At 46.3% G+C, this 24,307-nt stretch overlaps 1 protein-coding gene across 1 annotated transcript in view; it reads left to right on the top strand.

The window, feature by feature from the left end:
* Positions 1 to 24,307, top strand: part of LOC144166831 (annexin A6-like) — a 95,228-nt gene that overhangs the window by 54,733 nt on the left and 16,188 nt on the right. Inside the window, exon 9 of the mRNA XM_077696317.1 lies at positions 1,474 to 1,602. Within this exon, the coding sequence (XP_077552443.1) occupies positions 1,474 to 1,602 (129 nt within the window). The remainder of the gene's footprint in view (positions 1 to 1,473; positions 1,603 to 24,307) is intronic.

The raw sequence follows: 24,307 nt of genomic DNA, 5'->3' as shown, positions 1-24,307 counted from the left end.
GCCTTCTCACTTTTTCACTGACCTATAGAGCCAGCAGGGCCGTAGTCACATCTTTAGATAATACTAGCCAAGCAACTGCCCGGTGTCGGTGCAGCTTCCAGTGCCGGTTATTGGAGGAGCAGGTGAACCGACCATACACGTGTCACCTCTACTGGAGCTGGTTTTTGGACCTGCTAAAACTATGCATGTTCAGCCTCCTCTTTCAGCTTCTTTGATTTGTTTGCTTTATCTGCCGAAGAAGTGGCAACCATGAAACTTTGTAGAACTCTTGATCAAAGCAAGGCGTGTCGGATTACCTTTTTCAGCGATAAGCACACGCAGCAGGCGTAGGAGAAATAGTAACGATAGGAAGACATCAATGGTAAAACGTCCACCCAAAAATAGATACAAAACTAGAAGTTTATATTCTCACATATTCTCTGAAGAAAAGTGGGTTGAGATATCAGTGACCTGTACACTTTTTCGAAGGGTAAGAAATCTCCATCATGTTGTAAATTTACAAAAAGCACGGTGTCCTGGAAGATTTTCGGATTCATTCAAAGCTTCTTTATGTCTTGGGACAGTGAACGGCTGTATGGAGGCTTTAAATATAGCGATTGAAAACGACCAGATAAGAAGAATTCTAGGGTATCATTAATATGCAATAAAAATGTCTGGGTGATTACCATAGCTAAAGAGGATTCTATCGCATGAGAATTGTTGACACCTTAAGGAGTACAAGTATCCATGACTGAGAGCGGTTGTCAGCCCACAGCAGTCTTCTCGAGAGAACTCTTCCCAATTTTAAGGGTTAGGCTAACTAATACCCTACAGCTCGTAGACGTACCTAACATGCGAGTGCTTTTTGCCACCGTAAGAACGGCCATTGTGGTTACTCAAATCTTTCATAGGACGTTTAATAATGTGCTGAAAAGTGCACTGTATTCGTCTGATTCAGCGCCCCGTTGTATGTGAGGTTTTACGGCTTCTACATGTGAGGTTTTACGACTTCAACACAGGACTAGCGAGTGTCCTGTGTACTTCTTCTTCGTCCGCGTCTATTTGTCGCTAGTAAAATACATTCTACATAGTTCATTTGTCGATTTCACTGTCATTTACAATACCTCCCATATTAATTCCTTTCTCTTTTTATCCCTAATACCCTCCCCCAGTGGGAAGTAGCCGGCCCAAGATCACTTTCTCCGGCCGCTCTCTTCTCCTTTTCAATAAACATTTACTCTCCCTCTCTCTCAAAATCAGGCAAGCCCCAACACCTATAACATAAAGCCTCTGATGGAAAAGTCGGTTGACGACGCAAAAGTAAGGAGCGCTGAGAAAGGTGCCGGACAAAAAAATGGTTGTCTTTCTCTACCGCCCGTTTGCTTCTGTCCATATACACTCCCGTAGACGCTAATGACAGTTTCTTTAAAAATATCTTCAAGTACTATAGAGAAGCGCCAAGTTTTTGAAAATGTTAATTTATGCTGTCCTCAGGCGCAGGGCGTTATTGCCTGTGACAAGGCGATCGTGCGCATAATCGTCTCCCGCTGCGAGGTGGACCTTGTGCACATCAAGGGGGAGTACGCCAAGAACTTCAAGATGCAGCTGCAAGACGCCATACGGGTACGACGAGCAGTCATTTTTTCAAAACACTCAGTGGCGCGAGTTGTTGAGGCACCGGCATTGCTCTCTGTACCGGTGTACTAAACACAGCCAGTGGGGAGGGGGGGGGGGGTCACTTTGAAAAAAATTATGGTGACGCTGTATTGGCTTGTTCTTAAACGGCTATAATTAACGAGACAGAGGACGAGACATCTACGCTTGTGTAGCTTACGACGTGCCCGAGAACACGTGTCGCTGGCAGGCATTGCTTCGCTTCATCAACAATACGACAGTATCAGTAGGTGAGAGGGCTTATTTTGGACAGAGGTTGTGCAACAGGCGCTTAGGCGCATGACGCCACCCACCGATTGGCAGAGGGTTTGAGGTGGTCACGGTGCCCCGGGAACTAATAAAGTGATATTTGCCATGCGTGCACATAAGCTCTGCTGGGGATATTTCAGTTTGTTTCTGCTCCTACGCAAGCCTTCTATTGCTTTTCAAATGCACGGAGAAATGCTTTGCTACTTCTTGTAGTTACGTCAAGCAATGTTGGTGCCCGGAATCAATTCTTCTCGGGCAATCACTTGGTATGATGATGCCTGGGATGTTCCGCAATCATATAAACCGAGCGAAGTACGTTGAACAAAGGAAGAGAACGAATTCCCTTCCGCAGGAGCGACGCTTGCCCAAGGCCTGTAAACCTTATTTCGCGTGCGCCGTAATCTCACTGTCGGTGATCGTCCCTTGAACTCTCCAGTTGCAGCTGCGGGCGATCCTAGCCTGAAGCTGGCGCTCGGTTCTAGTTGCCGGACTCACAGCTCCCGACTGGTAGGGACGACGGGTTTTCGTGAATGCTTGACGAACGCAGCAGCGGCGTTCGGCAAGCCTCACGGAAAATTGTTCAGCAGTGCAGTGACGCTCGCTGGATACAAAGCAAACCGAGACAGAGGTGTGTTCATTGCGCTTGAACTATGATTATACAACAGGACCGTTGCATGTGGTAAGTGGAAAATCACCACAAGTGGACAGCTAGGCGACGGTTTCACAGTTACCAACAGACGCAAATATGGTTCACAATAGCAATACGAGGAAGCAAATGCCCTTTTCGGTATTTATTCCTGTCCCTCTTTGTTTCTGTTTATGCTGTTGAACATAGCATTTTTCACATGCCCCTGTATAATGGGGCTCCATTTTTCACATTAGAAGCGGAGCATCAATACTTGTTCAGGGAGTTTAGTTTTGTTGGTGGTAGGCTTCCAGTGCATGAAGTGAGGGTTCATCGCTGCCCGCGAGCCTTGTACAAACCTCAGTCTTGACCCTATTTGGTGCTTGCCATTCTGTTCCATCCAATGAATGCTGGGACTGTACTGCGCTGCTCCAGAAGACGGCCGGGATAAGTGCTAAGAAATTGGTGCCTGCACTTGGGATAATAATTAGACACGTGCGGCAATTACACAATAAGGCATTCACGGTGACTGAATTATTACCAGTGCATTGATGCCCTGGGTATTTTTTCTTTACTGCTGGCTCCAAACTATGCGAAAACATTAAAAAAAAGTTTCCGCAAGGAAAATAAAGGCCCCCAAGCGGTAATTTCTGTTGCCCCCTACCTCACGTTTTTGAGGAGGGGCAATACTTCGCAAACACTACACTAGTAACACATGAAGCGAAATACGGGAGGCGTGTGAATATGCGGCGCAATAAGAGTGGGAAATTTACAGAGTGCACTCTGCTGCTAAAAAGATTTTAAACAAGGCACAAACTATAATTCGGTGGCATCCTATCCGTCTGATGTCGCAAAGACGAACTTGTTGCGGAACCGGCCTCAACACTGCGCGTGTTGTATTAGCCACGTGTTTCTGATTGCAAATGTCATTACGGGGCACTCGCCCTTGGGCGTATATAATAATTATCGGCAGTAACTTAGGGTTTTAGTGAAATGAGCATTCATGCATTGGTCGTGAGTCTCTGACGGCACCTGTCACCGTCATTGGGCAAACACATTGCGGGCGGTGGGGTAAGATTGTTGTTGCGCCAATATTCAGGCTTGACTTCAGGCTACCGTAACAGTAAACCTAACGTCGTACAAGGCAGTATAATGCTTATATTACGCAAAAGTTTGCGTTCCGGTTAGCGAATTTTGTAACCAAAATACAAGATTTACGATTAACATCTTGCCGTCGCAAGCTCAGTGGAAACGTTATAGCACTGCACACCCGCTTTCTCCGTGCCATGGCGCGTTCCAGTAAATGTGGCATTCTGAATGTGGAGGTCGGCTCGTTGGCGGAACAGCCTTGGTGACAGCGAGTTCAATTTCTGGTACCACCCATTTCTGTAACCTTACTGCATTCACGCCACCGGCAAAGTTTTGAAGAGCCTACGACATACTGTTTGTCACTAAAAAAAGGAACTCGCCGTTTCCTGCTAAAATGAGGCTCAAATGCTCCTCGCGCCGCGTATTGTACGCTGAGATGCTAACAAGCTTACAAGCTTAGAGGCTTGTTTTGCCCGAGATCGTAACGCCTGCCTTGGAAGTCTTCTGTATAAAATGCAATGCCAATGTCTCATCTTAGTAGTTCTTTTGCCTTGCGGAGATAAAAAGGTGGTTCCGAACTGATTCATTGTCAACCACTTGTAATTGCGATGGCGCTAGTAATATTTTCAAAATTAAAACTAACTGAAATGCGCATGGTACTTAAATAGAAGTAAATTGAGCACACTGCCAAAGAAACTTACGTAGAGCCCAGTTGACTCCTGAATCGCTCTATGGGATCCGAAGCAATGTTGACGAGGGTTAAACCTCTCAACATAGAAACAGAAAATTTAGAAAAGCTGCAATTGCTGGGAAGTGTGGCGCAGTATGTGGAATATCCTTAAAAAAAGTTGCGTCTGTATCCTTCATACGGAAGGATACCTGGTTTGGGGTTGCCCATGAAGTGAAATAGTAGGTGAACGGGAATTTGGGGTGCGTGGAATGGATGACCAAAACAGCTACAAACAAGCCCAGCGCGATAATCGGACGGCGACATTATGATGTTATTTGGGAAAAAGAGGTTGTGCATCAAACAAGTTTCAGCAATCCCTTTTTTGACAGAGGGACAAGTCCGGAGACTACAGGGAGGCCCTACTTCTTCTAGTACAAGGAAACTGATCACGGCTGCAAGCCCGATTCAAAGATTCCTTAGTAAGTTTCATTCTTTGTAAATATACTGATCTTAAATGTTTTGAGAAATTCGCTAAGCAGATTATTGACTGCGTTCTAGGAGTGCTGTTATAACGATGCATAGGATGGCGGAAAATGCTTGCCAATTTTTCAGGTCGGTAGACTGCTTGCGTACATTTAGACCCGTGTGAACTACAAAGCGTCATAATCCATCATTACTAGAAGTGTTGTACCCGCTCTTCTGTTAGTTATCGAGTGCCTCAATGCGCGGTGCCACCTTAGTCAACGGAGCAGCCCCTGCAGCCGCTGGCGTTTTGCGGGTGAAATTGAGGGCGGTAGTACCTACAACTAGCAGACAGGTTACAATCAGCGATACCGCGAACATGAGCGATAAACGAAAGTCAACACCACAGCCACTCCACTAATAATAAAAAGGGCTTTAATGTTTGCGTGTACACACGATAACACCACCTGAACGTTGCATTTTCGCTGGTTAAAATCGTTACCGAGGGCATGGGAGCATTCTTCAAAGTACTCAGTTAATATCGGCCTGACATTTCAAGACTAAACACTCACTAGCCCGTCCTCTCTGATCTGAGTTCCTCTTTATTGAAGAAAGAGCTAAGGATGATTTAAAAATGAGACACCTCCCTTCAACAATTTCTCCTTTCAAGTAACTGGTTACCGCTCCTTATTTGAGTAAGTAAAACTGCGCAAGGTAAAAAGCAGTGTAAATGTTTTCCCTTGGTCTTCTTTCACAACATAACCGGAGGTTTCGGCGCGCTTAGAAAGAGATAGTAAGAGCACTTTCTCTCTGACTGTGATAGATTCCAGCATGAGTAGGAGGAGCAGCATTAGACGGCAGACAACATTTTACCACAACACCCACATAATGCCTGTTTTGGCAAACTTCTGTCTGCCTGATGAATTTCCGCTCTACACAAGGCACTGAAGATGCTCTCTGTATATTCAATAATGGTTTCTTTCAAAATAGCACACATGAAAGCATGGATTTCTGCACAACCTTTCACCTGCGTACAGGTGATCACGGCGACAAGGTTGGGTTCAGGATGTAGTCTTGGTAGAAAAAACTATGACGTTTTTGCGCCCAACCCGCCGCGGTGGCTCAGTGGCTAAGGCGTTGCGCTGCTGCCCAGCCGCGGCGGCCGCTTTTCTGATGGAGGCGAAAAGCAAAAACGCCCGTGTGTACGAGATTTCGGCGCACTATAAAGATCCCCAGGTGGTCAAGATTAATCCGGAGCCCTCCACTACGGCGCGCCTCATCGCCTGCGTTGCGTCGGTGCGTTAAACCCAGCAATCAATCAATCAATCAGTTTCTGCGCCCAATTTTTATTGTATATGGAAGAGCCCAACGGTGTAAAAATTGATTCGTAGCCACAAAACGGAGCACCCCTGCACTTTCATGTTTAAATTTTGCACGAAGAACTACAGACTAAATTCATAAAACATCTCAAGTGCTATGTTTTGCGCTGTAATCTCAGCCGGTATTCTTTTGCACCGCAATTTTTTTGGTACACAAGGCATTGTTGTCATTGAACAGTTTTTGAATGACATCCTATCATTCCTATGTAACCGTTTCTTGGCGTCTTACGGAATGCTAGTGTTGCCGTAGCGGTTTCTTTAGGTTTTCCAGCTATTTGATTATAAATACCTTCTAGTACCGTTGAGAATACATTAAAATTTCGTTCGCAACCTAAGATTGCAATTTTTCGCTGATAACTTATAAACATACTTCAGGCTTTCATGTTTTCCACTGACTCCTACTGGTTCCGGACTTAACTGCTATACAACATAAATGTCAAATAAGTCTGAAGCAGTTGGGTATTCGATGTTCAATTGGACATCTCCTGCTGTATATATATGTATATATATATATATATATGTATATATATATATATATATATATATATATATATATATATATATATATATATATATATATATATATATATATATATATATATATATATATATATATATATATACAGGGTGATCAAAGTCGACAGGTTTTTTTTAAATTAGATGCTTAGTTGTACGTGAAGACCACCTCTGCTGTAAAGCTACGCGCCCAGGGGGACACAGAATGACGTGATAAATATTGATGTCGGTGGCTTAATTAACTAAAATTGCATAATTAACTTTTTAGTGACTGCAGTAAACAGACATGTTTATATTGAAAAGTTGGGCGCAATGGTGTTTCTACACAGTTTCATTTGGCAGACTTTTTCTAGCGCATCTGTAATTCGAGATATCGAATTGCGAAATTTCATTGCTGTTTGCGTAATTGCTGTTTGCGTAAATGCGTAATCACGCAAACGGCAATTATATTTCGCAATTCGATATCTCGAATTACAGATGCGCTAGAAAAATTCTGCCAAATGAAACTGTGTAGAAACACGATTGCGCCCAACTTTTCAATATAAACATGTTGGTTTTCTGCAGTCACTAAAAAGTTAATTATGCAATTTGAGTAATTAAGCCACCGACATCAATATTTACCACCTCAATCTGTGTCCCCCTGGGTACGTAACCTTACAGCAGAGGTGTTCTTCTCGTACAGCTCAGCGGCTAATTTATAAAAAACCTGTCGACTTAACTTTGATCACCCTGTATATATATATATATATATATATATATATATATATATATATATATATATATATATATATATATATATATATATATATATATATATATATAAACCCCCGCTTTAAAGTCGAGAGAGAAGCCGCTGTGGGGATAGCGTAATTGCGAACGCACCGCACCGGTTATGCGGAGATGTGGGTTCGAGTCCCGCTCCCGGAAAAACGGCGGATTTTTTCTCGACTTATATTTTCGCTTATTTATCAATGAATCAAAGAAACGTGACAAGCACACGTCATTCGGCCCTATTAAATATTTCGAAAAAAGCCGAATAGCACTGGCAATGACGACTGCAACCTTGATATATATATATATATATATATATATATAGTAAAAAATGGGTATAGCTTCTAACAAAACTGTTTATTGGTCGACGTTTCGATCGGATGCCGATCTTTCTCAAGACAACATTTCGTATTTCTGTGCACGTATTTATAAGCTCGTCGTCCAACGACGCCGAAAAAAGAGAGAGGGGGGATTTGGGGAGAGAGGTAGCAACAAACACGCTCTCGGCGAGGTGAGGTGAAGGTTTGCAAAAAAGAGAGAAAAAAAAAAGAGAAAACGCAAAACCAAAAACAAACCTAAACATGCAGAAAAGGGAGAGAAGTACACAACTCTTTCAAAAACACTGTCCTCCATCGTTCGTCAGCTTGTAGAACGAGTGACAGGTAGCGCCCACTTCAGAGGGGGGCCGCTCTGCTTAAGAAACGAAAGCGCAAAGCAGTAACAGGGACGCTCTCACACCATCACTGGGAGGCACAGAATTCTAATGGTCACTGACCTTACGGGAAGAGTTTACAGGAAGCGGTCGCAGCCGCACACATATCTCAGTGACGCCAACCCCACAAAACAAACAGGCAGGCTCGTTAACAGTGTAGGTACGATCTCCGCACTGTGGCTCAAAGCATGCACGATTCTGCCTACCGGCAGGACGGGCGAGTGCCATTCATCATTCTTAGCTCTATTCTTCTGCCCTGCCCGGGCAGCCGACAGGGTCGTCCCTGACCATGAACCAGGGAGAAGGAGCTTAACTAATCCTCTAACCGCACGCGGGAGTCGCGCGGGTCCTTTGTTGGAGTAAACGGCAGCGGGCGCCTCGATGTTGTTTGTGGCATATGCCGCCTGTGCGGACACCCCAGGAAGGGAATAAATAAAATAAGAATAGCTTGATTACTTGTTTAAACAACACAGAGACTTAATTTAGATAGGGGATTATTCTGCAGCCAGATTATCAACAGCATGTATAGACGACATAATGCCCGGGCTAACATTCATTCCTGCCTTTACGGTGTTGAATTTGTAAATAATGTAAGATTCACGTTGTTCGCGTTCTCTTGTAGTAGAAAATCCACTCTGTAAAAGTGTGACCCTGATGGAGTCGAACGGGTGGTTTTCGGAGTTAATATGTCGTGATAAGGGTAGATCCGGGAGTGAACGAACATGTGCGCGATGGTTGTTGAAGCGCATGCGGAATGCCGTGTCCGTCTGGCCAATGTATTGGATGCCACAAACACCGCACTCCAGAAGGTACACCACATTAGAAGAGTCGCAGTCGAGTGTCGCGTGAATTAGATGCTTGAAATTTGAGTTGGTGCTTTCTGCCACCGTGGTTGTCTGCATGTGTTTACATACGCGGCACCGTGCCTTTCCGCATGGTCGACACCCACCCTTGGGTGCCCTCTCAGTTTTGGCGTGTACGAGGTAATCTTTAATATTTTTGGGGCGCCTGTATACGACCCGAGGAGGGGTGGGGAAGATTTTCGAAAGCCGTTCACTCTGTTGTAGCATGTTGAAGTGCTTTTTCAAGATTTTGTTTATGTTTGGGGAGTTGCCCCCGAACGTCAAAACTAGGTTGCCTCTCCCCTTCTGATTTAGTTCCCTTTCATGGTGCAGCAACTCTTGGCGATCAAGGTTGACCGCTTTGCAAATAGCGTCGTTGACTATGGGTGGTGGGTATTGTTGCCTCGCGAGTACATTGCGCAAGTTTTCCGCATTTGCTTCGAAGTCCTCGGTGCGGGAACAAATTCTCCTAAATCGGTGGGCCTGCGAGTATGGGATACTCGTTTTGCAGTGGCGCGGATGACAACTGTCGAAGTGCAGATACTGGTGCCTATCGGTAGGTTTTTTGTACACGGTAGTGATCAGTTCTCCTTTGTCTGTATTTATATGCACGTCAAGGAAATTGATTTCCGTGGTTGAATACGTATAAGTGAATGCGATGCTTGGATGGGCCTTGTTGAAACACTCGATGAAGTCGATTAAGTCATCCTCCGTACCGGTCCAAATAAGGAATACATCGTCCAGAAAGCGTTTGTAAAAGAATGGCTTAATTTCGCGGGTTGATAGAAATTTTGTTTCGAGATCGTTCATGAATATATTAGCGTAGTTGGGTGCCATTCGAGTACCCATCGCAGTGCCGTTTATTTGTAGGTAATACTGATTGTGGAATTCACAGCTATTTAATTCCAGCACTAGCTTGGTCAAAGTTTCAATGACTTGTGGGCTTGGCGACTCATGGTCCCGATGTATGCTATAGGATTCAACCAGGGCTTCAATCCCATCTCGGTGAGGTATATTTGTGTACAGAGAAGTTACATCTAGAGTTACAAGGAAGGCGCCATCAGGGATTTTTATGTTGTCGATTTCCCGTAGGAAGTGGTTAGTATCACGAAGATACGACGAATGGGTAGCGGGTATTTGCTTAATCAGGGAGTCTATGTAGCTTGATATTGGTTCGGTGAGAGTGCCTCTTCCCGAAATTATTGGCCTACCAGGGTTCCCTTCTTTATGAACTTTAGGCAGCATGTAAAACCTTCCTGGCGTTGCGTGTGTTGCTGTGAGTGCTTTACAGAGGCGTGGCTCTATTTCCCCAATTTTGACAAGATTATTTAGTGTTGTTGTTATTATTTCCTGATGTTCAACAGTTGGATCCGCGTCAAGTTTTTGGTAGAAAAATTCGTTATTTAACTGACGGTGGCCTTCTTGAATGTAGTCTGGTTTACTAAGTATTACAATACCTCCACCCTTATCGGCCGGTTTTATGACAATGTCTGTTCGATCACCCAGTGCCTTAAGTGCCTCGCGCTCCTCTTTAGAAAGGTTCTGGGCCCCTGGTTTGCGAGCGTTATAAGCCCGCAGGACGTCTCTTTGAACGGCCTCAATGTACGAGTCCAAGTGTTTTTCCCGCTCTGATTTCGGTGTCCACTGCCGCCCTACATTGACGGAGGTTGGGGCAGTGCGCTCCTTGTCCGGCTTATCGAAAAAATATTCTTCTAGGCGTAAATTTCGTGAAAAATTGTCCAGATCTTTCAGCAAGCTAAACTCATTGTATCGGCCGGTACTTGGGCAAAATGTCAACCCGCGCGAGATTAACGACCGCTCATGAATAGTAAGCTGTACCCCGGAGAGGTTAATTATGTTTTCATCTATGTTCTTTTGAGTTTTTGATATTTCTTTCGACTTGCAGGGTGGAATTGGGGGTGTAATTTTGGAATTTCCAATGTCTGTGGGGTGCGGAGCTGAATTGATTTGAGAAAACTCGTTTGAGTATGGAACAGAAAACTCGTTTGAGTATGGAACTTTATCCCTTGACAATTTTTTAATTTTGATTCTCATTATTTCATCTGTCTTCTTTTTCTCGAACAGTTCCAGTTCGCTGGCCTCCAGCGCAGAAAGGACAATATTATTCCTAGCACGAAGCTCCTCCGCCCTCAGAGACGCGAGTGTATTATCACAATGATCCACTACGATTTTAGTTAGCTGAAGTGATGCGGATTTAAGAGTTTCGTTCCAATTTTGTGTTTCACGTTTGTTAAACGTATGCATCGATGGTGTTAATGATAGAAGAAGGCCCCGGGGGGCGATCCCAGCCTTTAGGTATATTTTGAGTGTACGCACATGTAGATCATGGCGCACCCGCTTGTCAATTGTTTTCCTTATCTTAAAAAAATTAGGCGTCAGCAGCTGATCACGCGTGTCATCTGAGGGAGAGGAGGTCGGAACATTTGCGCGGCCAGTATGTCAATTCATGCAAATGCGACGTGCAGAGCCACAGTGTTTTCGGAGATCGTACCTTTTGACGGCGGGGGTGGCAGGGCTTTTCTCGTTTTCTGGACTGGATTCCAGTCCAGAATCCAGTTAGAGGATTAGTTAAGCTCCTTCTCCCTGGTTCATGGTCAGGGACGACCCTGTCGGCTGCCCGGGCAGGGCAGAAGAATAGAGCTAAGAATGATGAATGGCACTCGCCCGTCCTGCCGGTAGGCAGAATCGTGCATGCTTTGAGCCACAGTGCGGAGATCGTACCTACACTGTTAACGAGCCTGCCTGTTTGTTTTGTGGGGTTGGCGTCACTGAGATATGTGTGCGGCTGCGACCGCTTCCTGTAAACTCTTCCCGTAAGGTCAGTGACCATTAGAATTCTGTGCCTCCCAGTGATGGTGTGAGAGCGTCCCTGTTACTGCTTTGCGCTTTCGTTTCTTAAGCAGAGCGGCCCCCCTCTGAAGTGGGCGCTACCTGTCACTCGTTCTACAAGCTGACGAACGATGGAGGACAGTGTTTTTGAAAGAGTTGTGTACTTCTCTCTCTTTTCTGCATGTTTAGGTTTGTTTTTGGTTTTGCGTTTTCTCTTTTTTTTTTCTCTCTTTTTTGCAAACCTTCACCTCACCTCGCCGAGAGCGTGTTTGTTGCTACCTCTCTCCCCAAATCCCCCCTCTCTCTTTTTTCGGCGTCGTTGGACGACGAGCTTATAAATACGTGCACAGAAATACGAAATGTTGTCTTGAGAAAGATCGGCATCCGATCGAAACGTCGACCAATAAACAGTTTTGTTAGAAGCTATACCCATTTTTTACTATTTGCTACGGCAACCAAAGACAGCCCTTCTCGCAATCTATATATATATATATATATATATATATATATATATATATATATATATATACATATATAAAAAGTAGAGTCGGCCGCACGTCTCAAAAAACAAAAACAAACATGTTTACTAACGTTTCGACTGGAGGTCCAGTCTTCATCGGAGTAACATTTACAGTACACTGCAGTACGCTTTTATAGGTGCGTGAAGAGAGAGGAAGTTGCGCTACAGTGCGCCCTCTTTAAAATAAATCATACGTCATCATTCAGCAAAACAAGAAAAAACGGAAGACATACACATGAGAGGGAATGCACTGCCCTCCCTCTTTTTTGGGAGAAAAGGTGCGCTACAGTGCGCCCTGTTTAGAAGAAATTACTGGCAGGTGGTATAACACAAAAAGAAAAGAAAAATGCAAAGGGACGTCTAGGAAGGAGGTAAATTGGCGCCCCTCTTCATAGGAATTAACAGAAGAAGCGGGGGGTGGGGGGGGGAGAGACAGAAATAAAGGCGGCAGAACGAGATAAGGAACTGGGGGAACGCGCGTCAGCACGCCCTGGCTTTTCGTCTTAGGAATGTGTAAAGTGAAGCCGGCTCTAAGTGGCTAAGCCGGCGCTAAGAGCCTAAGTGAATGAACCTGGACGGATGAAGCCGGCGCTGGTATGCCTAAAAAAGGAATTGTTCACGCAAGAAGCGAACGGAAGAAAGGCGAGTAATTACTGTGGCAAACATGTCAGCGCGCCCACGCCTTCGTTCAACCCAGAGGATGCGGTTTTGAACTTAAATATGACATATGATTCGCGAACTTCGCGTGCGTGGTTCCTGTTGAAATTGGATTCAATAATTGTTACCTTCAAATTATTAAATGAATGAGCCGAGATTCCGACGTGAAGGTCAAAGGAAGGTCAGGAAGAGACTTGGCGTGTGCCCTATGATTGTTGAACCTTAATCTAAAAGCGTTCGTCGTCTGGCCAATATATTGCAGGTGGCAGGTATTGCACTCGAGCAGGTAAACTACGTTGGTTCTGTCACAGTTAAAATTTCCCTTCAGTTTTACAGAGAAGTGCGAGGCGGTGCTAGAGGCTGTTTTTGTTCTCGTCATGGGGGGGCATACCTGACAACGAGGCTTGTTGCAGGGCCCACAACCGGTCACGGCCGAATGGCTGAGCCTCGAAGATGTCAGAATGCCGCGCGGGTTCTTGTTTCGCGTGTACACCACACGTGGTGGTTCGAAAAATATGGATGCTAGTCGAGGACTTTGACTTAATATGTTGTGATGCTTCCGAAGTATGCCAGAAACATTCGGCGGAGATGCGGAGTGAGTGAGAACTAGGTTACTTGAAGGGCGTCGGTCGGCTGGCTTCCTGGAGTTAAGGAGTTCATTGCGGCTCAGCGCTCCTGCTCGGCGAATGGAATCGTCAATTAATTGGAGCGGGAACTTTTGTTTGAGCAGATCATTTTTCAGTCCCTCACAGTTGGAAAGAAAATCTGTTTCCTTGGAGCATATCCGGCGGAAGCGATGCGCTTGACTATCGGGTATGCCCGTCTTCCAGTGCTTAATGTGACTACATTGAAAATGCAAATATTGATGGGAGTCTGTCGGTTTTCGGTAAAGGATGGTCTCTAATTTGTTCTGCGAGACAGATACCGTCACGTCGAGGAAGCTGATGCTGGTAGCGGAAAATTGGTGTGCGAAAGAAATGTTAGGGTGCACCGCGTTAAACTCGGCTATAAATCTTAGGAGACTGGATTCTCTCTGTGACCAAATCAAAAAGACATCATCGATGAAGCGCTTGTAAAAAAGTGGCTTCAATTCGACGCTTGCAAGAAACTCCTCCTCGAAAACTGCCATGAAAATATTTGCATAATTTGGCCCTATCCTTATGCCCATGGATGTACCACTGACTTGAACATAGTGTTTCCCATTAAACTCGAAATTGTTTAGCTCAAGAATTAATCTCAGTAATAAGGCCAATGTGGAATTATCAACTGGCTTAGGCTCCCGCGATTCACTGTAAGCGTGGATCACAGCTTATATTCCATCAGAGTGGGGAATATTGGTATACAGTGACGTGACGTCCATGGTGACAAGCAGACAGCCATTGGGAATCTCAAGGTCTAATATTTCGGAGAGGAAGTGGTTGGTATCTCGTATGTATGAAGGAAAGTTAGGGGGAATTCTGTTGATTAAGTTGTCGACATAGAGGGAAATATTTTCTGTAACCGTGCCTATGCCAGATACGATTGGGAGACCAGGGACATGTGCCTTGTGAATTTTGGGCAAAAGGTAGAACCAGCCTGCTATTGGTCTGAGTGGTATCAGAGAACACACCCTAGTTTTGTCTATTTCTTTGGCCTCCAGTAGTGCTTCGAGGTTTTCCTTCACAATTTCTTTATATTCAAAAGTTGGATCAGATTGAAGAATTTTGCAAAAGTATGTGTCGGATAATTGTCGGTCTGCTTCTTTGATGTAAACATCTCGATTCATTATCACTATTGCTGCACCTTAATCAGCGGGCTTGATTACAAGTTCGTGGCGACATACCAACTTCTCCAGTGATTCTTTCTCTTTAATTGAAAGGCTGGGTCGAAAAGGCGTCTGCTTTTTATAGGCTTCAAGCACGTCATGTTGTACTGCTTTAATATATAGATCTAGACATTTATCGCGCAGAGGCGGTGGCGTCCAGCGCTTGGAGCTGGGGAAAGTGCCGGCGTTGTCCGTGTTAGGGTGCCCATGAAAGAATTCACGCAATATCATGTTGCGAGCGAAATTATCTAAATCTTTAAGAAGCCTGAATTCGCTGAAACCTCCCGTTCCTGGACAAAAACTTAGGCCTTTGGATAGTGTGCGAACTTCAATCTCTGTCAGCACAACACTTGACAAGTTCACTAAGTTACTAGTGGGGAAGTCACTCTTCTCGGTCATTTTGGAGGATGACGGCATAGGAGGCGGTAATTCAAATTGCTTCGGAGGAGGGACCATGTCACGAGACATTTTTTTAGACTTCATCGTGGCTATTGAAGACTTTTTCTTGAGTTTAACGACTGCTTGGGAATCAGATTCATGTTTGTGAGAAGAGGCACCAATTTCGATTCTTGATCATGCACAGATTTAACTTCCGATTTGTAGTGATCTAAAACAATACTGGTTAATTCTTGGGATGCAGAAGTTAGGACATATTTCCATCTGGCTTGGTTATGAGGGGACAATTCAGACGTAGCGGGTTCTAATTTTAACATGACACCTTTCGGAACAGCAGATTCATTTAAATAGTGGGTGAGTGAGGTGACGTCCACTTTAAAGCGAATGCGTTTTTCTGACAATTTTCTAGCATTTTGGAAGTTCCTAGGCAGGGTTAAAAGAGCAGAGTTTCCAGTGTCTAAAATGGGAAGTCAATTTTGGCGGTTGCTTGTTCAGGGCTCAGCACCGCTGCTCCGAAGGTTATATATATCACTGGCATGCTGGCGATGGGGACAAAGGCGTGGTGAACACAAAGAAACCTCGGTAACAGCAACAGGGGGAGGGTTTAATTCGACGTTTCGACTTGAGACAACTCTTCATCGGGAATGATGGCTTCGGAAGAGCGCATACATGTCGAAAGTAGAAAGCGGGTCCATGAATGGCCAACGATACCACACACAAACATACGTGAATTCCTGATTAGAAGAATGAACACATTTGAACAAAAAAGCGAGAGAGACGCCAACGTAGTTGAAAAAAGAACAATAGAAAAAAAGGAAAGGGGTGAAGGAAGAGCATTGAACAGGAATTCGAGTGGTAGTGATGGTAGGGACATGTCGGAAACGCGAAAAGCTCAACAGCGCCCGAAAGTGGGGTTGTGGGACAAAGGAGGGAAGGCAATATACATGCCACCGCTAACCGTCAGCTTGAAAACGCCAACACGTGCAAAGGGATCGAATATCCGTTGATTTAAAGCGAGTGTCCAGGCATGTGTTCGGAAAGTGCGAACAAGGCATTCTATAGCCCGTTTATGGGCCCGTTCTGGGAGTTGAGCCAATTACAGGGCAATTACAGGATATTTATATATATATATATATATATATATATATATATATATATATATATATATATATATGTGTGTGTGTGTGTGTGGGTGGGTGTGTAGAGAAAGAGAGAGAGCGAGAGAAATGAGGTTTGGTAGTCAAGAAAACTTCGGAAGCAAACAGGACGATGTGGTAGGTCATTGAAACAGATAAAGAATTTGGAAAGAGAAAGAAAGCGGAGAAAAAATGCCCGCCGGGTGGGATCCAAACCAGCGACATCCAGAATACCGTTCTGGTGCGATGACCACTGCGCTACCGGCGGGGCTATTTTCCCCCCCTCTTTCTGGGGTATTTATGTAAAGGTATTTTTGTTTCCTGCGCTTGGAGGTGGTAGCCAGCGCCACTCGGACAACTCGGGATGAAGGGGACCTTCATTTTAACCCCCCGGCCGTGACTCGAGTGTCTACGAAATGTCGAGACTTGTCGACCAGCGTTGAACCCTCTTAAGCTTCCTATGGCACCAAGACTGCCAGAACAGAGGCCCTCGCTATGCACGTAGCGAATCAGAATTGGAAATGTCGGTCTCGTTGAAATAAGACAGAAATAATTGTTGGCAGTCAAGAAGACCTCGGAAAGCAAAGGGGAGGATGTGGTAGGTCATTGAAAAAGATAAAGAATTTGGAAAGAAAGATAGAAGATACTGGAGAAAAAATGCCTCCGGTTGGGATTCGAGCTCACGACCTGGAGAATACCGGTCTGGTGCGATGACCACTACGCTACTGGCGGGGCTATTTTCCTCTCCACCTTCTGGGCTATTTATGTTAAGGTATTTTTTGTTCCTGCGCTTTGGGGTGGTAGCCAGCGACACGCGCACTACTCGGGGTAAAGGGTACCTTCATTTTGACCCCCGGGGCGTCACTCGAGTGTCTGGTCGACCAGCGTTGAACCTTCTTAAATAAGCTTCTTGTGGCACCAAGACTGTCAGAACATAGGCCCTCGCTATGCGTGTAGGGAATCAGAATAGGAAATGAGGGGCTCGTTGAAATGACAGAAATAAGGGTTGGCAGTCAAAGAAACCTCAAAGAATTTGGAAACAAACAAAGAAAGGGGAGAAAAAATGCCCGCCGTGTGGGATCCGAACGACCTCCAGAATACCGGTCTGGGGCGATGACCACTACGCTACCGGCGGGACATATATATATATATATATATATATATATATATATATATATATATCATAGTCTTTGCCATAACTTTGCATGTCACCAACATTGATAGTTGCCATTGCAAGCTTAAACCATGGTTTATCCAAGTAGATAAAACAATTGTTAGTGGCTCCACAACCCTTTTTAGCGTTGGTACTTTGGTGACGATAGTCATAATATTACTTTTTCAGGGTGCTTTTAGATATCATATTCTCGACATTCTATACTGTAGTGTACAGTGAATCTTGGATATATCAAACTCCAAGAGAATCGCAAAGTTGTTCGATATAGATAATTCGACATATAAAATATGCCCATCTGAAGCTCATCTGAAATCTCCGCACATCAGTGATAGCTTTACGAGATCCGAAGAAGCGCTAGCTTCCCGTTTTGATCCTAAAAAATACAAAACGGCGCCATGACCACCTCACTTTATTTAGCAGGAAAGAAGTCCATGCTCTTCGCTTACTTTATGTTCTGCTTCATTATGTTCATAAAACTGTCTTTAACCGTACTAACGTCTTTCCAAAGAGAAAGTCGGGTGCCCTCCAGTTCGCCGCCATGGCAGAGAATTACGCTCAATGATATTGCATGCTCGGTTGCCATAGTCGATTGCACAGTTCTATGGAGTCACTGATAAGGTCCGTTTCTTGGGTAAGCCCCGCCTAGATAGCCGCCTCGATTCTGTCTGTCACAGCCTGCACGTTGTCATAAACACTTGCAATCTAAGTGCTGTTGCTGCATCCGGAATTGCGCATGGGAGTCCTAACATCTGTCTAATTCACTCTGCGGCACTCAATGATGTCACCTGGTGCTGCAATGTAGCTGCTTTGATGAGCCAGATGCAGAAACACACACATGGCACGCCCCAAAATGGCCGGTTTGAGATGGCTTCGCCTTAAGCCATCTTGCTGCGCAGTATCGTGATCAAACGTACTGCGAGAATTTCCGAATTTGAAATACCTCTGCAACCGATGTGTATTTTTTACCGGCGTCGACCTATCTAAATATTTCTGTTTTCGACACTAAATCCAAATCTTTCCTTTTTTCCGCTACCACAATCCTGAAGACACGCCGCCGCAAGCAAAAGAAACACCCGCCATCCTGCACAGGGCTCGATGCCAGCAGAAGCGCCGCTATTTTAAAGCGCCTCCCGTCATTTTTCCGTTATACCCTTCCCCTTTCGCGTTCAATCACACCCTGTGCTCTCGTTGTCATGAGGCTAGCCCCATGCTACTACATCCAACGTATCGAGCTGCGGTGAAGGCCATCTGAGCGACAAGACGCGCAAGAAGTCATCACTCCCTACAACGAGAAGCGCACTTGTAGGGGCACTTGCGGCGCGGCGTTCGATATATGGAATGTGACGATGAAATATAGTTCGATACACGTGTACAATTTTTATTTATTTATTTGCATACCTACTTCGCCCGTTGGGCATTATAGTAGGGGGGACAAATAATCGATATAAAATACAACATTGCACACTCTTTGAAAGGTTGAAGAAAGAAAAAAAACAATTGTAAGAAAACATACAAGGTTTGCGTTAGTAAGCCACACTGCAGACCGTAAGTACAATACTAATCCCACATGTGGAACATTCTGAGGGAGCACATGAGACAGCAAGCGCTATACTTTTGCATTGAATTTCATAGGGGAGACTTGTACTATTCTATATATAAAATATTTCGATATTTTCGGCTCCGACATATCCGGAATCGACTACTACCTTTTAATGCTACACAAATACACGTCCACAGGCCATTGAATGAGGCTTCGAAAAAATGATGCGGATTGGGTTTCATTATTAGCACAAGCAATATAAAGGTGTTACTTACAATAAATAAAACTATAAAGATAGCATTGGCCTAATGTAACAAACGCCAGCTAAAGCAAACACGGCCGGCCGGTTTCTCGTACTATTGCAAGCCAGGTTTAGTGTTTCAACGTTCATTCAAATTATTGCGCCAAACTACCCGCATATACGTACAACTTGTGTGATGAATTTAAAACGCCTGATGGTGATCACTCAATTCGGACGGTTTGATTGGAAGCTCGATGAGCTATGTCCTACAGTACCAATGAATGTTTGGGGTATAACAAAACTTATCATAAGAATTTTTTCCATGTGGTTATATTTAGTGGCAACGCTCAGCCCACGCCCGCTATTCTTCTTCAAATTATTTTACACCAAAACTTTTTTTGCATTAGCTCATTTTTTGCATGCAAATGCCCTGTTACCAAGCATGCATATGTTTCTTATAGCAAGTTGAGACTGCTAGAAGTAAACGACACATTTCTGTGCATTTCTACAGGCTGCCACATCCAGAAAAGCGACGCCGATCACATTCCATCGCAGCCTCAATGAATGATCAGTCCGTAAACCAGAACAAGTATTACCGAGAAGAAAACTAAAGCAACGCAGAAGACAACCCAACATGATGTGCAATGGGCCGATTGGCTATGACTAGAACTATTTAAGGAAGTCATGATGCTTATCGATCTTTGAAATTTAGTGTTTACGGGAAATAAATTTGCAATGACAGCACGAGTAAGAAGATTACGCTTGAATTTTAAAATGTGTAGGAGGTTCTTTGTGTCAAACAGCCCCATAAATCGCCTCTTAAACACCAACCATGTGTGTATACGAGAGGGGCTGTCACTCTGAAATCATCCAAGACCGGCTCGTAGCCCAGAAACAATGGCCGAATATTGATGTGTTCCTGGAAGTCCAGTGTTAGGAGGTATCATTTTTCCCCCATCAATATTGTCACGATGCCAAAGACGACGCAGTGGTTTTGAAGGAAAACAAGTTTATTGGATAAATATTTACAGATTGTTTGGAAACAGATAAAAAATGGCTCCCTAACAACTCAAAGCATACACAGGCGGCGAAGCCGCAGTCAGCAAAGTGACCTATACGCAGGCGAGCGTCGGCGATCGAATACTCCGGCGTCTGCTCTGCAGGCTTTTAAGTGCAGAGCATTTCTTTAACTCGCACTGTCACCCGTCGTCCCTCGGCGTTGTCCGCTCTCAACAACAGGTGCGGGCGCGCATGCGCGTGCTCCGGCGCTGAAAGAGGCGTTGCAGCAGAAGGTGCTGCCTCCTCTCCCTCTACTGCCCGCGCTAAGGCAGCGGCGAAGCGTCAGCGTCGAGCGGCCGATCCCGAGCGTCGAGAACGAGAGGCCGCCGCCAGTCGTCAGCGTCGAGCTGCGGATCCATCGAATCAAAAGTGAGACACGGCTTCGAAGCGTCAGCGGCGAGCGGCGGACCTCGCGTTACGAGAACGAGATGCCGCGGTCGGCCTTGTTGACGTAGTCCCCGACGTACGCCGCGCACGCGTAGTGGTCGAGGATGATCTGCAGGTCCATGTTGGAGTCAAGAACCCTTCCGATCCACGGGTTGAACACGTTCACGCGCTTCTCGGCGGGGGTCCTGGCGTGAAGCACGCACGGACGCGACGCGCCAACCCACAGAATCTCCCAGTACTCCTCCCCGGACCACACGTGGAAGGCGCGCAGGAACTCGTCCAAGCTCGCAAACTCCCCGTGCTCCAACGCCTCGTGCATTTCGTCGTACTTGGCCTTCAAGCGCCGTCGACGCACCCGTACGACAACAACAACTACAACTACCACCGCCAACTACCACAACCCACGCCACGTGACCACCCCGAATGCTCTGCATTTACTCGTGTCCCTTGCGCGGGGGCATGCGACGGGGGCACTTTTAATTAAATGCAGAGCATTTCAGTAACTCACGATGTCACCCGCGTAGACGTCTATAGTCCGCATCGCTCCCCCTACACTATATAAAAAAATAATACTTACCGGCGCCAGGTTTCGATCCCACGACTCTGCGGGCGGAACGCAAGGTACATGGTGCTCTACCCACTGCGCCACAACGCTGACACAGAATGGAAGCTTACGAACGCGCCTTATATCCTTGACTCATACAACCGTCGGCCACAGGTGCGCCCTCTCCCCCGCGTCCTCCTCGCCTTCTCTCCGCTCGCAACACCCTCTCTCGTCACGTTCGGTTCGGGCGCACAACAGGTGGGGACGTGCGCAACACCCTCTCTCGCCGCGTTGGGTTCGCGCTGAGCAACAGTCGGTTCGCGCGCAAGAACAGGTGGGGGCGCTCGCATCGCGCTCTCTCGCCGCGGTCGGTTCGCGCTTAAACCACATATGGCGCGATGTCGGCGCTATAACACTCTCTCGCGAGGGGCATTGGATTGGATTCGATTGGATTGGCTTGAATTGGCTTGGCTTGGATTGGATTGGTTTGGATTTAGATTGGATTAAAGTGGATTGTGTTGGATTGTGTTGCGTCATAGCCGCGCCACGTTGCGTCATAGCCACTCCACGTTGCGTCATAGCCGCGGCAGGGGGTTCACGGCACGTTTCACGTTTCACCATCGACTTCATCGACAATGTCTACGCTGGAAGACAACAATTACAACAACAACAACCAATACGTAATCCATACGACTTGCAGGCGCGTCCACCGCGGAAATGCTCTGCATTTGATCGTGCCCCTCGCGAGGGGGATGTTTCGGTCACCGTGCCCTTAGTGAGTTCTAATGCGTCAAGACGCGATTGAAGAGCTGACATAACTGATTTGTTACGGCGTGGTGCCATAAATTTTCTTCTCGAATATTCACCCTTTTCAATTCTTTGAAAAGGGTGAATATTCGATAAGCACTGTAGTCGGCCGTCTTACGTAGACAAGCTCGAACGGTGTCATCTGTGTGGTTTCTTGGATAGCCGTGTTGTACGCAAACGTGACATACGCGAGCACTTCGTCCCAGGTCTTATGTTCAACGTCGACGAAAATGGACAGCATATCCGCAATCGTCGTGTTTAAACGTTCCGTTTGTCCGTTCGTTTGGGGGTGGTACGCCGTCGTTCTTCGGTGATCCGTGTTGCTGTAGCGTAAGATTCCTTGCATGAGCTCCGCAGTAAATGCCGTTCCGCGGTCCGTGATGAGGAATTCAGGGGCTGCATGTCGCATCACAGCTTTCTTTATAAAAAACTTGGCGACTTCTTGTGCAGTCCCCCTGGGAAGAGCGGCGGTCTCCGCATAGCGCGTCATGTAGTCTGTTGCTACGACAATCCACTTGTTCTCGGATCGTGACGTAGGGAACGGGACCAGAAGGTCCATTCCAATCTGTTGGAAGGGCCTTGATGGGACGGCGATCTGCTGCAGAAGTACGGCGGGTCTCGTCGGTGGCGGCTTTCGTCGCTCGCAGTCACGGCAGTTCCGGACGTAGTGGGTGACATCGGATGCAAGGCCGGTCCAGAAGTACTGCGTCTTGATTTTTTCAATACCGCGAGCTGTGCCGAGATGTCCAGAAGACGGGTCGTCGTGGCATGCTTCCAGAATTTCGCCACGAAGGTCTGTGGGAATGAAAAGAAGATAATTCGTTCTGGTTCCGGGGCTGAAATTCTTCACGAGGACGGAGTTTTTCAGGCTGAATGCTGGTAAGTTCCGCTTGAAGGTCCTAGGAACGGCGACGTTGCGACCTTCGAGGTAGTCGATCATTCCGCGTAACTCGGGGTCGGCACGCTGCTGGGCGGCTAGGTCGGTTTCCGCAACGACCCCGAAGAACGCGCTGTCTTCATCGGAGTCTTGTGGCTGTGGGTCGACAGGGGCGCGGGACAGGCAGTCGGCGTCGGAGTGTTTCCTCCCGGATTTATAGACTACTGTAACGTCGAATTCTTGCAGGCGCAAGCTCCACCTACCAAGACGGTCTGAGGGTTCCTTGAAATTGGCGAGCCAACACAGCACATGGTGGTATGTCACAACCTTAAAGGGTCTTCCATACACGTACGGGCAGAATTTTGAAATGGCCCATATAATCGCGAGACATTCTTCCTCAGAGGCTGAGTAGTTTTTTTTTAAATGCAGAGCATTTCAGTAACTCACCATGTCACCCCCGTTGACGTCCATAGTCCGCATCGCTCCCCCTACACTATATAAAAAAATAATACTTACCGGCGCCAGGTTTCGATCCCACGACTCTGCGGACGGAACCCAAGGTACATGGTGCTCTACCCACTGCGCCACAAAGCCGACACAGAATGGAAGCTTACGAACGCGCCTTATATCCTTGACTCATTCAACCGTCGGCCACAGGTGCGCCCTCTCCACCGCGTCCTCCTCGCCTTCTCTCCGCTCGCAACACCCACTCTCGCCACGTTCGGTTCGGGCGCATAACAGGTGGGGACGTGCGCAACACCCTCTCTCGCCGCGTTGGGTACGTGCTGAGCAACAGTCGGTTCGAGCGCAAGAACAGGTGGGGGCGCTCGCATCGCGATCTCTCGCCGCGGTCGGTTCGCGCTTAAACCGCATATGTCGTTCGCGCGCGCTCCGGTCGCTAACATCTGTGGCGTGATCGTGACGTCAACATCACGCGTTCATGTGGTGGCGCGATGTCGGCGCTATAACACTTTCTCGCGAGAGGCATTGAATTGGATTCGATTGGATTGGCTTGGATTGGCTTGGCTTGGATTGGATTGGTTTGGATTTGGATTGGATTGGATTAAAGTGGATTGTGTTGGATTGTGTTGCGTCATAGCCGCGCCACGTTGCGTCATAGCCGCTCCACGTTGCGTCATAGCCCCGGCAGGGGGTTCACGGCACGTTTCACGTTTCAATATCGACTTCATCAACAATGTCTACGCTGGAAGACAACAATTACAACAACAACAACCAATACGTAATCCATACGACTTGCAGGCGTGCCCCCCGCGGAAATGCTCTGCATTTTATCGTGCCCCTCCCGAGGGGGATGTTTCGGTCACCGTACCCTTAGTGAGTTCTAAT

The sequence above is a fragment of the Haemaphysalis longicornis genome, unplaced genomic scaffold, assembly GCF_048455015.1.
Source record: "Haemaphysalis longicornis isolate Haplotype H1 unplaced genomic scaffold, Haemaphysalis longicornis Haplotype H1 scaffold_19, whole genome shotgun sequence".
NCBI lineage: Eukaryota > Metazoa > Arthropoda > Arachnida > Ixodida > Ixodidae > Haemaphysalis > Haemaphysalis longicornis.
The sequence above is the reverse complement of the archived record's forward strand: the minus strand, read 5'-3'. Positions and strand labels throughout refer to the sequence as shown.